Source organism: Schistocerca gregaria, chromosome 2, assembly GCF_023897955.1.
Source record: "Schistocerca gregaria isolate iqSchGreg1 chromosome 2, iqSchGreg1.2, whole genome shotgun sequence".
Taxonomy (NCBI): domain Eukaryota; kingdom Metazoa; phylum Arthropoda; class Insecta; order Orthoptera; family Acrididae; genus Schistocerca; species Schistocerca gregaria.
In genome coordinates this window covers 537,557,735-537,571,393 of record NC_064921.1, presented here as the reverse complement: position 1 = coordinate 537,571,393, position 13,659 = coordinate 537,557,735, and the positions used below count along the sequence as shown (strand labels likewise).

The following is a 13,659-nucleotide window of genomic DNA, read 5'->3' as shown; positions in this document are numbered from 1 at the left end:
TCTTGAAAGGAGGATATAAGATGAACATCAACAAAAACAAAACGAGGATAATGGAATGTAGTCGCATTAAATCAGGTGATGCTGACGGAATTAGATTAGGAAATGAGATAGCTAAAGTAGTAAAGGAGTTTTGCTATTTGGGGAGCAAAATAACTGATGATGGTCGAAGTAGAGAGGATATAAAATGTAGACTGGCAATGGCAGGGAAAGCGTTTCCGAAGAAGAGAAATTTGTTAACATCGAGTATAGATTTAAGTGTGAGGAAGTCTTTCTGGAAAGTTTTTGTATGGAGTGTAACCATGTATGGAAGTGAAACGTGGACGATAAATAGTTTAGACAAGAAGAGAATAGAAGCTTTCGAAATGTGGTGCTACAGAAGAATGCTGAAGATTAGGTGGGTACATCACGTAAATAATGAGGAGGTACTGAATGGAATTGGGGAGAAGAGGTATTTTGTGGCACAACTTCAAAAGAAGGAGGGATCGCTTGGTAGGACACGTTCTGAGGCATCAATGGAGCACCAATTTAGTATTGGAGGGCAGCGTGGAGGGTAAAAATCGTAGGGGGAGACCAAGGGATGAATACACTAAGCAGATTCAGAAGGATGTAGGTTGCAGTAGTTACTCAGAAATGAAAAGCCTTGCACAGGTTAGAGTAACATGGAGAGCTGCTTCAAACCAGTCTCTGCACTGAAGACCATAATAGCAAAAACTCTGAGAGTAGATTTGTTTCAGTTTTTGTTTTATCCATCTATAGTGAGGATTTCATGTCTTCTTTATGTAACATCAGCATAGTCTGTACATGTTCATATGCTGCTTTAATGTTTCATGTTGAGCAGAAGATAGTCACATCTACGCCTTTGATCGTGATAATGATGTTAACGCCCAGAGGTACACAGGTGAGACTTTCCAGGATCTTCCTTTATAACGCTCCCAATTAGTGTTTATAGTTGTATATTAGAAGTCTAAATTTATTGCATATTAGTGACCAACACCATTTATATATATATATATATATATATATATATATATATATATATATATATATATATATAGAGAGAGAGAGAGAGAGAGAGAAAATCCATAAGGAAAACTTTATAATGAAGAATAGGTTAGTTATCTTGCGGTTGGCATCAACATCTGGGCGGCATCTTGACTTGATAACCTTAACGAAAGTAAAAATTGGTCTTGGATTTTGTTTCAGATTTGACTGAAGCAAAGTTTGTCGATTCATACATATCAGCTTATTATTTTCACTTCCTGCAATTCAGTAGTCATAAAATCACAAACACTTTCACGCCAGGTAAAATCATATAGTTCACACAAAAACATTATGCGTAGTTTTTCATTGTTCCATGCGCTTCTTAGCAAAGAGTTTCGTGAACTGAACTTCAACACTGTCTAAATAGGAACGACGAAATACGCCTCTTTGACGCCAGGATTACAGTGTATATCAGATACATATTGTTCTAGAAGGACCCAGAACTTTCTATGAATCAGATTGGGAATGGCTAAACTTCCGCTTTTAATATTTAACACAAATCAAAATTAGCCGATGTTTTTCACGAAAAAATACTTTGAAAATATTATGGGCGTAAAAGATCTTTCCGAAGGTGCGACAATTTAATTTTTTTTTCAAATATATCGATGTTATTCCAAGTCATAAATTCAACATAATACAGGTTAGTAAATTAAATAAATGTAAGTAGCTTCTCTCATAAGTGACGTTATATTGATTTAATGAATATAAAAGAGAGAATAAGACTATATTTTATATTTTGTTGTGACACTTACAGAAAGGCTAATTTTCGTAGCAGAACCCGGTAGCGTGTAACAATATCGATACCTACTCGACTAATTTTAAGGGGGGGACGTTCATGAAATTGACCGAAAATGTTAGTTTTCATTCTTTTATTCATTAGTAGAACTCATGGACAATAAGTTCCCAAAGTTTCAATTATGAAATCGCATCCGAAGTGGTTGAAAAATAATTAAATGTGTGACGTGATCTTCCTGCCACGCCCACTTTTGTAAGCAACACTTCAATACTAGCTCGGTGAATTACTTTCCTGGGATTACTTACAAGAAAACTTGTACGGATACATCTAGAAGGATATGGTTTATTCTCTTTGGTTTTACTGATCATCTGTCACTCTGTTCCGTATCTTGGAAACAATAACAAACCAGCTGCTTTGTTTATAAAGAAGTAATCCCTGTTTTGCCTTGTGCTACTGACAGAGATTTACGGATGTGTTCCATTCTTTCATTCCATAATGCTACGATCACAAAGACTGTATAGAAAACTGGATAAACTGCGTTTGCAGAAATCAGTGAGTGCAAGACGTGGCAAACCGCAACAAACCAGCAATGAGATTAGGTCAAAAATTAAAACTTCTACTGAAAATGTGAACTCGACTTCTAGCAGCTCCGGGCGAAAAGTAGGTGAAGTAAACAGTGAATACTACAGCGAAGAATTTCAGTACACTGGGTTTAGATTAATCGACCTTGAATTATAAACTCCAGTAAAGAAATCCCCCCCATGAACCATGGACCTTGCCGTTGGTGCGAAGGCTTGCGTGCCTCAGCGATACAGATAGTCGTACCGTAGGTACAACCACAACGGAGGGGTATCTGCTGAGAGGCCAGACAAACGTGTGGTTCCTGATGAGTGGCAGCAGCCTTTTCAGTAGTTGCAAGGGCAACAGTCTGGATGATTGACTGATCTGGCCTTGTAACAATAACCAAAACGGTCTTGCTGTGCTGGTAGTGCGAACGGCTGAAAGCTAGGGGAAACTACAGCCGTAATTTTTCCCGAGGGCATGCAGCTTTACTGTATGATTAAATGATGATGGCATCCTCTTGGGTAAAATATTCCGGAGGTAAAATAGTCCCCCATTCGGATATCCGGGCGGGGACTACTCACAAGGATGTCATTATCAGGAGAAAGAGAACTGGCGTTCTACGGATCGGAGCGTGGAATGTCAGATCACTTAATCGGGCAGGTAGGTTAGAAAATTTAAAAAGGGAAATGGATAGGTTAAAGTTAGATATAGTGGGAATTAGTGAAGTTCGGTGGCAGGAGGAACAAGACTTCTGGTCAGGTGACTACAGGGTTATAAACACAAAATCAAACGGGGGTAATGCAGGAGTAGGTTTAATAACGAATAGGAAAATAGGAATGCGGGTAAGCTACTACAAACAGCATAGTGAACGCATTATTGTGGCCAAGATAGATACGAAGCCCACACCTACTACAGTAGTAGAAGTTTATATGCAAACTAGCTCTGCGGATGACGAAGAAATTGAAGAAATGTATGATGAAATAAAAGAAATTATTCAGATAATGAAGGGAGACGAAAATTTAATAGTCATGGGTGACTGGAATTCGAGTGTAGGAAAAGGGAGAGAAGGAAACGTAGTAGAACATGAGATGGGCAGATCACATAACTAATGAGGAAGTATTGAATAAGATTGGGGAGAAGAGAAGTTTGTGGCACAACTTGACCAGAAGAAGGAATCGGTTGGTAGGACATGTTCTGAGGCATCAAGGGATCACCAATTTAGTATTGGAGAGCAGCGTGGAGGGTAAAAATCGTAGAGGGAGAGCAAGAGATGAATACACTAAGCAGATTCAGAAGGATGTAGGTTGCAGTAGGTACTGGGAGATGAAGAAGCTTGCACAGGATAGAGTAGCATAGAGAGCTGCATCAAACCAGTCTCAGGACTGAAGACCACAACAACAACAACAACAACAGTAGAGAAATTTGGAAACTATGCCTTAAATCACATTTCATCTGCTACGGTTGTCAGAATAGCAGCTTATGATGCAGTACTTGTATTTAATGATGAGAACATAGGGAGGATGAAGATATTAGAAAGAATGCGCTGTCAGATAGGAAAATAGATTTACAGCACCTCGCTGAAGCTGAAAAGTTAGTTGAAGACCAAGTAAAGGAAAGATGGGAAGAACAAGAAACCGGAAGAGAAGTCTTGAATGGAAAGACGACGCTGTGCAAAAATCTGGGTCCTTCTGAAGACTTGAGACAAGAAAAACGTTAAGTAAAACTTTAAATTGCATATCCTGAAAATTATATTCTTTAAAGTTAATGTGCCATTTCCCTGTAATATGTGAAGCCTAGAATTATGAAATTTTTTACACTTATCTCTGTAAACACAATAAATGTTGTCTCAAGAGTAAATTTTGAAATTCTGAGTGTGAGGTGAGATATATTATACTTAAAGAATTATAATTAAAAGTTTTAAAATTCTCCTATTGGATATATTCAAAAAATCTCATGAGAGAAGCTTATTATATGAAGAGAGAGTAAAGAGAAAAAATTTCGTAGAAATTCCTGGAATAGCTCCAAAGAAAAAAGGTACATATATTATTTTTTGAAAATAAAATTTTTAATTTCCATACAAAAGTGAAAAATATATAATCCAAGGAATTTAACAGAAAATTGTTAATTTCATGTGAAGTGCGGTACAAAATTGCACTTCTGTATCTTCAAAGTTGTGGATTTGATGCACCCTTTAAAAAGCACGTGCTTTTGATGAATGTCCCCCCTTAAGCAAGCCTGATCTTCGCCAGACAGCTAAAACATTGTGTACATATCCGAAAACATTAATCACATACATTACTACATATCCGTAAATAGGTACAACCACGACTGAGAAGAGCTTGTTATCATAAGTTTATGTACTCTAAAGAAGTTACGTAAGATATTGGTTTATTGTATCACTTCCGGTGCGTAATGTCCGCAAGCATCGCTCCACTCTGGTAGAGAAGTTTCCCACAGGATGAAAATAACCAGCAATCTGCTACCATAACTGAGTGACCAGCGCATCTGGCTGCCATGCCGTGGACCCGGGCTCAGTTCCTGGTACTGCCGGGGATATTTCCTACGTGTTAGGACTGGAAAGCGGTCCACCCGGCCTCGTAATGACATTTGAGGGGCTACTTGAATCATAAAGAGCCTCTCCAAGCCGACAACGCCAGAGAGAGCAACGTGCTGATCACTGACTCTCCATATCGCATCCGAAGGACGGCAAATGGCAAAGGATGACACAGCTGCAGTCGGCATCGAGCAGTCTTCTGTCCCTCATCGCGGAGTTCTAGAAGATATTCCCCGCACGGCATAGGAACTGAATCCTATAGAATATCTCTGGGTGTACTGGAGAGCTTGGGCGTACCCAGCGCTAGGTCACGTACGAGGGTTACCTCCCTTCCCCCGCCCACCCAATTAAAAAAATATTATTATTATTTTCGTGTCCAGGACGGTGCAATAGTATCACTTACAAATTCAAAATAATACAACACAATATATACGAGGGTTGGAACTTAACTATTTATTCACAACCGATACAGAAGAGTTACATGTTTGCACCTGTTACCGTCCTTCACCAGCCTTGTGTAGAACCCGTTGCCAGCGATGTGGAAGGCGTAGTACACCCTTAGCAGAGCCTGTTCTGTTGATGGTGCGAATGGAGCGGTCTACTGCTTGTCGAATCTCTGGAACAGTTCTGAAGCGAATTCCATCTTCGGAATCAAATCAAAGTCACAAGGACTTAAGTCCGGGGAGTATGGTGGGCGGTAAAGAACCTCCCAGTCCCATCGACCGAACAGAGCAGCCACAGGTTGCGCTGTATGCGCCCGCGCATTATCGTGAAAAATGAGGAGTGGGTTGCGCAGAAAGTGTCGCAGCTTCTTACGCAAAGCTGGTCGCAGGTGATGCTCCAAAAACGAACAGTAATACTGTGCATTGACGGTCTGCCGTGGAGGAACGTCATGAGTTAGGATAACACCATCACAGTCGTCACGAGAATCACCATAACTTTCACCATACTGGAACTCTTACGCACTTTCGACTTTCGCGGCGACTCCATAATGACGCCATTCGTTGGACTCGCGTTTCAGTTTTGGCTCTTACGATGTGGCCCATGCCTCATCCAGTGTTACGATACGGCGTAAGATAGCCTCTCCTTCGCACTCTTAGCGTCCGAGCAGCGTCGTAACGCATCCATTTCTGCATTTCCGTCAATTCAGCGGAACCCATCGTGATGCAATTTTTCGCATGCCCAGGCGTTCCTTCGGGATGCGAAGCACAGTCGTATGCGCTAGTGCGATTTCGTGGGCGAGCTCTCGAATCGTGTGGCGTCGATCACTGTCCATTAACGCGGCGACAGCATGCATTTCTTCTTCAGAGACGCTAGGGCGACCTGCCTGATGCATGTCTGCCACAGTTTGCCGACCTTCGTTGAAGGCTTGTGCTCAAAGCGCCACTGCTCTGTACGGCAATGTCGATACGCTGCACGCCTTTTGAACACCTTTACGACACTGCCGTGCTGTACGACCTCTGGCACATTCAATATTGATCCAACTCCGTTGTTTCTGTTTCGAAAACATAGTGACACCGTTACGTTAGACCGCTCGCTCACAAGTGACTGTGTTTCCCTCGATTGTGAGCACGCCGGTGACGTGGGACGGGCGAGTCCATTTGCTTGCAGGTAAGGCAGGTATTTCAACAATGTGTGCTATCAGCGACAATAGTAGATTCCATTGCATAGTGTCTACACAGCAGTTCTGACCTACGTACATTAGGTTTTGTTAAATTGATTTTGAATCCTAAATTTCGGTAATCTTAATTGCTGGGACATTCGCTGAAACCAGGCCCTCCAGAGTGCAGGCTTCAGGCAACTTCGGGCAGGTCAAGAAGTGTTCACTCTTTAGAAATTCTCCGGTAATGTAGTCCCTCCGCTACAAGATTTACCTGCACCGCACCACTCCAGCTCGCAGTCTGTTCAGCCCTCCACGTGTGGTAGGGTAGTTGGAACCCAGCAGCGCATTCTTTTTTAGGTTTTGGCTGTTACTTCCAGTTGCCTTTTTTCGCCGCAGTTCTGTTCGGCGAGAGGAAGGTGACGTTGTAATGGCTTCAGCTGTTGGAAGAAAGTTTTTCTCGACTTGAGCCTAGGATGTGATGCTTGGCTTTCAAACATGGGATGCCTAGAATCATTTTCTGTTTCTTCTTCTCAGTTTCTGTCGCTGTTCTGTGTCTGCTGTTCGGGTGTGCTATCCGTATAGGATGGAAGATTTTGCCATCTTAAGTTGGTCGTACAACCAGTTATAATGTTGCCTGTCTCATTAAGAGCTGTGTCAACATGCCTGGTGTATATAGAGTTCTGCCAAACTGGTGCAGCATATTCTGCCGCAGAGAAAGATAGAGGTAGATGGTTCAAATGGTTCTGAGCACTATGGGACTCAACTGCTGTGGTCATTAGTCCCCTAGAACTTAGAACTAATTAAACCTAACTAACCTAAGGACATCACACACATCCATGCCCGAGGCAGGATTCGAACCTGCGACCGTAGCAGTCGCACGGTTCCGGACTGCGCGCCTAGAGATAGAGGTAGAGCAGAAGTACGTAAAACATTCGCTTGAGTCCCCCGAGCGCTGTTAATGATCTTGCACTTATTATTATTTGTGCTGCAGACTTTGAACTTCATGTTACCGCAATGGCCTATGAAGGTAAGTGTGCGGCCGAGCTTTTCTCCGAGGTATGCTGGGGTGTCCCAGTGTTGTAGTTGATTTCCTCTCCAAGTTGTTTCCAGTTGTTTTCCTAGCTTGTCTATTTCTCAAGCGAAACGCACAGACCAGTGTTTTGGATGGATTAGGCTTTAGGTGGTTATTCTCATACTATTACGCCAGATCTTCGAGGGCTGCAGTCAGTTTCATATCTGCCTCCTCGAACGTTCTTCCCTGGGCTGCAATCCCTGTGTCGTCGGAATATATGAAAAATCTTTTGTCTGGACGAAGGTGCCTCCCCGAAGTTCACTCCGCTGATAATATGCCGTCACAGACGGTCAGGCGTACTCTGGCAACGCTAGGAGTTCTCCTTGCGGCAGAGTCTTCCACCACCAGGACAACAACAATAATTTTAAAAGTTTTATTCACAAACCAAACTCACGTCCTGTCCCGCCACACAGACAGACGTATCAGTTCAGTAGTAATCTGAAAAAAGGTGGAACATCCGCTCGCCGAACAGAGCTGCGGCGAAACAAGGCAACTGGAAGCAACAGCAAAAACCTAAAGGAAAAACATGTAATAGATACTGACTAGTAACAAGCTTTGATCATTGGTTCGCTCATATTGGTGCGACGAGCAGCAAGTCCTCAACCACCACTCTAGTACCACTTCAGAGAGCATGCTAATGCGATGCCAAGCTTATGTAACAGCTAGTGGTAAAGATGCCCCAAATTAAGCGTTTTGTTTTGGAGAAATAAATGACTTTACAGCTTTTCCTTTGATGTTTGTACACTACTGGCCATTAAAATTGCTACACCACGAAGATGACGTGCTTCAGGCGCGAAATTTAACCGACAGGAAGACGATGCTGTGATATGCAAATGATTAGCTTATCAGAGCATTCACACAATGTTGGCGCCGGTGGCGACACCTACAACGTGCTGACACGAGGGAAGCTCCCAACCGATTTCTCATACACAAACAGCAGTTGACCGGCGTTGCCTGGTGAAACGTGGTTGTGATACCTCGTGTAAGGAGGAGAAACGCGCACCATCACATTTCCGACCTTGATACAGGTCGGATTGTAGCCTAGCGTGATTACGGTTTATCGTGACATTGCTGCTCTCGTTGGTCGAGATCCAATGACTGCTAGCAGAATATGGAATCGGTGGGTTCAAGAGGGTAATACGGAACGCCGTGCTGGATCCCGACGGCCTCGTATCACTAGCTGTCGAGATGACCGGTATCTTATCCGCATGGCTGTAACGTGTCGTGCAGCCACTTCTCGATCCCTGAGTCAACCGATGAGGACGTTTGAAAGACAACAACCATTTACACGAACACTTCGACGACGTATGCAGCAGCATGGACTGTCAGCTCGGAGACCATGGCTGGGATTACCCTTGACGCTGCATCAGAGACAGGAGCGCCTGCGATGGTGTACTCAACGACGAACCCGGGTGCACGAATGGCAAAACGTCATTTTTTCGGATGAATCCAGGTTCTGTTTACAGCATCATGATGGTCGCATCCGTGTTTCGCGACATTGCGGTGAACGCACATTGGAAGCGTATATTCGTCATTGCCATACTGGCGTATCACCCGGCGTGATGGTATGGGGCGCCATTGGTTACACGCCTCAGTCACCTCTTGTTGCATTGACGACACTTTGAACTGTGGACGTTACATTTCAGATGTGTTACGACCCGTGGCTCTACCCTTCATTCGATCCCTGCGAAATCCTACATTTCAGCAGGATAATGCACAACCGCATGTTGCAGGTCCTGTACGGGCCCTTCTGGATACAGAAATTGTTCAACTGCTGCCCTGGCCAGCACATTATCACCAATTGAAAACGTCTGGTCAATGGTGGCCGAGTAACTGGCTCGTCACCTCTGTTTGCTAGACAGCAAATACGAGTTTTTTCAGAGGCTAACACGGCTGCATGTTTCTCAGATATTGGCCGACTCGCTGGTGATGTCAATGCTTGCGCTGAGCGTCGTTGCCGCCTGGACCCAAAGTTTCGTGGTTGCCATGTTGGCGGGCCTGCTGCTCACCTTCACCACCAACTGCGCCCACAACTTCACGCATCTCAAGGACAACCTGCGGATGTACTACTTCGACTTCTCGATGATGTCATCCAGGTACTGGGGCCACCAGTGCGTCGAATAAACCCAATATCTTAATCGATACATCTTACCTTCTGCTTCTGTGTTTTTCAGAGACTGGCGTATCACTCACGTACTGAGCCATCATTTGTACACCAACACTCTTCTCGATCTCGAGATATCCATGCTTGAACCTTGGTTCAAATTCTTACCATTTGAAGAGAAGAACTTTTTTACTCGTTATGTCAGTTGGATTTATTCTCCTATCGTGGGGGCTTTAACCTTCCATTTTTCCTGTATGTCCAGGTGAGTCATGACAATGAACATGGCAGCAAACTACATATTTACTGTATATGAAGTGTACTCTACTACTATAGGCACCGGTACATGCTATCGTTTTTCAGGGTGGTTGACAGATTTAGAGGCAGCAAACCTGAAATGAGGAAAGCAGACCTTATCCCACTGATAATACCTGCGTCAATGGTCTTCATTGCTGGGGCATCATTGCTGGAAGCTCTTTACATGTGGACGTATATTACAGTTTGTGGCAGTCTGTTTTTCATTTTTATCGGACTTACTGCAGCTCATCACCATCCAGTGATCTTCCACGATGGAGATACTCCACGGTAAGTCCTCTGGCAGCAAGCATCGCTTTATACTGATGGAAAATTTTTTGTAGGTTCCAGTAGAGCTTGTTGTAGGATATAACCAGCCACAACCAGAGAAGCGGTCCACAGGAGTAAAGAATCCGCTTCAGCTGTAATGAGAATTTATTTGTGTAACTACATGGCGGGCTTCAGAGCAGTAGAGCTCCATCCTCAAATGCTAACAACTGTAAAGACGGGAGGGGAAAGCTAGTTACAAATTCTATAAAAGGAGTTACGAAAAGTCAGTTAGTCAGCAGAAAGCTGTCATAGTAACTTAATTAAAAGCAATCATACGTGCATGGTGGCCGAACCAATTAGTACGGAAAATCAAGCTCGTAACCTTTCGTGTGTTAGGGACTAAAAGCCGCACACGTCCACTAGCCAGATGCCGGGAGGCAAAGTGCCGTATAAAGAACAAATACAAACACCACTTACGCTACGAGCAGCCAACGGAGCGTCATTGAGGCCAATAATGGCCTGTGTAGTTCTACCTGCCGAGCGTCTGGGAGGGCGTGACGGCGTATGCGCCGAACGTATGAACCAATACGAATCGCAGACGCCACCAATAAATACATTAAAAAGCAAGTAAGTTGCAAGCGCTACTCCGAGATGAAGAGATTGGGACAGGAGAGAAATTTGTGGCGAGCCGCATCAGACCAGCCAGAGGACTTAGGACAAAAAAAATTTTAAAATCCAAGGGGAGATGCAGAATAGATAGTGTGTAAAAATAAAAGACAGTCTAGATATAAATGTGAGAGAGACAAGATAAAAATAATGAGAAAAAAGAGGGGTGTATATAATACACTACATACGTCATTAAAATGAAGCGATACAATATATAAAAATAGTACAAAGGAACAAATGTGATAGGAATAGACAGGATATAAACTACAGTAAGACACAACATACGTAGTTTATAGTACGCAAATATCTGCAGGAAAAACTCTCCTTCCGCACAAGGCAGCCACTGTGCCTCTGCTTTGTGTTTCGTCTCGAGGATCTAAGAAAGCAGAAATGCCATACGGGAGCAGACAATATTTAAATTATTTGAACATGTATATGTTAGAGTTAGCGGGAAGGTGAAATGGAGTGAAACTGGTTGAGGCACGGAAAGGAAGCGGGGTAGGTGGGTGGTGGGGGTGTCAAGAGTTTAACAAAAAAGATCGTGCTATAACTATAGAACGTATAATTATGTGAAAATTCTCGTCGAAAGACTGATAGTGTAGAATAATGGGTATGTAAAATGTAAATGCCATAAAACAGTGAAATTATGAAATGGAGGGAAGGGGGATTGAGAAGGTGAGGGACGGGGGGATTTGGGGAGGGAGGGATAGTGGCAGGGCTGATGCTATGCGTTTAACAAGACAGGGTCTTAACTAAAACTGCAAAAGGTCAGTAATGTAAAAAAGATACCAGAATGGATGTGTAAAACTGTAAAAAGGGATAAAACAATAGATTATAAATGTGGAAATAAAGTAGCGAAAACTGAATATATATCTAAAGATATCCAAAGGGCGCAGCTTTGAAAATATGAAGTCATAAGTTCTTGGTCTGAAAATCTAAAAATAAAATTGTATAACAATTTGTTCAACTAAACTATTAGAAGTATAGGTCCAGAACAATGGATGTGTAAACAGTGAGGGAAATGAAGATCGTAAAATTACGGAAGCAGGATTATCTTGTCTGTTCTACTTATTGAAAATATTAGTTAGTACATATTTAGTTTTACTTTGTTTTAGATCCGAAGATTATCGAGAGTGATCGAAACATGTAATCAAACTAAATAGTGTGTAACTGAGATGGAACAATAAATGAGAGTTACCTTAATTATCCAAACATTTTCTGAATCCCTCAGGACGATTATGTCGACTATGGTGACTTCACGAAGTAACGTAGTTAGAGAGGTAAAAATTGACACAGATGCTTGAAATGACATAGGGATTTATTGAAACAAAAAACTGCACAAAATGTCGACAGATGGCCCCTCTTATTATACAAAAACAATAATTAACACAACGATTAATTATTAACAAAGCAATGTTCTTTATAACAAATACTCAACATACCGGCCGCCATTCCTCAACGACACCTGTAGTCGAGTGATATTGTTGTGAAAAGCACTGTACATCACATCACTAAGTATGGTTGAGAAATTTTGTCGGAACTTGGCCTTTAGCATCCCTAATGAGATCGGACGATCGCAGTAGACTTGCGACTTCAGGTAACCCCGCAACCAATAATAATTACCCGGATTGAGGTCTGCTAATCTGGGAGACCAAGCACGACGGAAATGGGGGCTCAGCATGCGATCCTCACCAAAAGATACGGGGAAGAAATTTTTCACACGTGTACCAGTACGGCGTGGAGCGCCATCCGACATAAAAGTCGTACCTTCCAGCAGGTGTTTATCAGCCAGGCTACGGGTGATGCGATTCTGTATCATACCGGCGTACCTCGCACCCGTGACGCTGACAATTTGAGAAGCAGATACCTACAGTTCCTCGAAGAGAAACGGTCCAACCACGACTGATGTGATAAATTCACATCAAACACTGACTTTATCGTCATGCAATGGGGTTCCAAGATCGTTACAGGATTTTAGGTAGCCCAAATTCTGCTGTTATGGATGATGACAGACCCTTGGAGTGTGAAATGGGCTTCGGTCGATCCACAACACTTTAGACAACCAGTTGTTATCTTACCCATTTTTAAAGTGCCCACACCCAAATGCTCTCCCCCTCGCTGAATCGTTGGCTAAGAGATCGTGATGAGGCTGGATTTTCTTACGTATAATACTGGAGGGTACGCGTTAGTGTTCTCCAAATACTAGTGCGTGGGCTACTGGAGTGACGTGCAACTTCATGAGCGCTGATTTCACCATACTGAGATGAAACAGCTAAAGTCTCGATTTATTCCTTAACTGTTCGAGCCTCAGTAGACTACGAGGTCGATTGTCTAAACAAACCGTAACTGCGAACTTCGCTATCACTTTCCTCACAGTGACACTCGTTACAGAACTTTTACCTGTTCGAATAGCCTTCTTACGGTGTTGACAGGGTCTCAAAGTTCCAGTGGAAGATTCTTCATTCTGATAGTAAAGCTTCACTAACAGTGCCTCTTCTGGTAAAGTCAACATACCACGATTGCTGGCATATCTGTCTCCCTCTCTCACTACAGCTCATTTTATACTCGATTCTCATGCGAATTCACTGATGTGTTGCTGTCCAGCGCCATCTGGTGGCCGGTTTTTGCACTCGTGTTTTATTTCAATACAACTGTGTCATCTCATACGTGTATGTCAATTTTTACTTCTCTACCTACATTATTCCGTGAATATGTGCATTTTCCAATATTAACGGACTATATATAAGCGGAGCACAGG

At 42.8% G+C, this 13,659-nt stretch overlaps 1 protein-coding gene across 6 annotated transcripts in view; it reads left to right on the top strand.

The window, feature by feature from the left end:
- The window catches only part of LOC126330748 (cytochrome b5-related protein-like), an 81,089-nt gene that overhangs the window by 57,827 nt on the left and 9,603 nt on the right, over window positions 1-13,659 (top strand). For all 6 annotated transcript variants that reach the window (XM_049996396.1, XM_049996394.1, XM_049996405.1 and 3 more), the window contains exons 4-6: window positions 9,479-9,666; window positions 9,745-9,936; window positions 10,035-10,256. In XM_049996396.1, coding sequence (XP_049852353.1) covers window positions 9,479-9,666; window positions 9,745-9,936; window positions 10,035-10,256 — 602 coding nt within the window. The remainder of the gene's footprint in view (window positions 1-9,478; window positions 9,667-9,744; window positions 9,937-10,034; window positions 10,257-13,659) is intronic.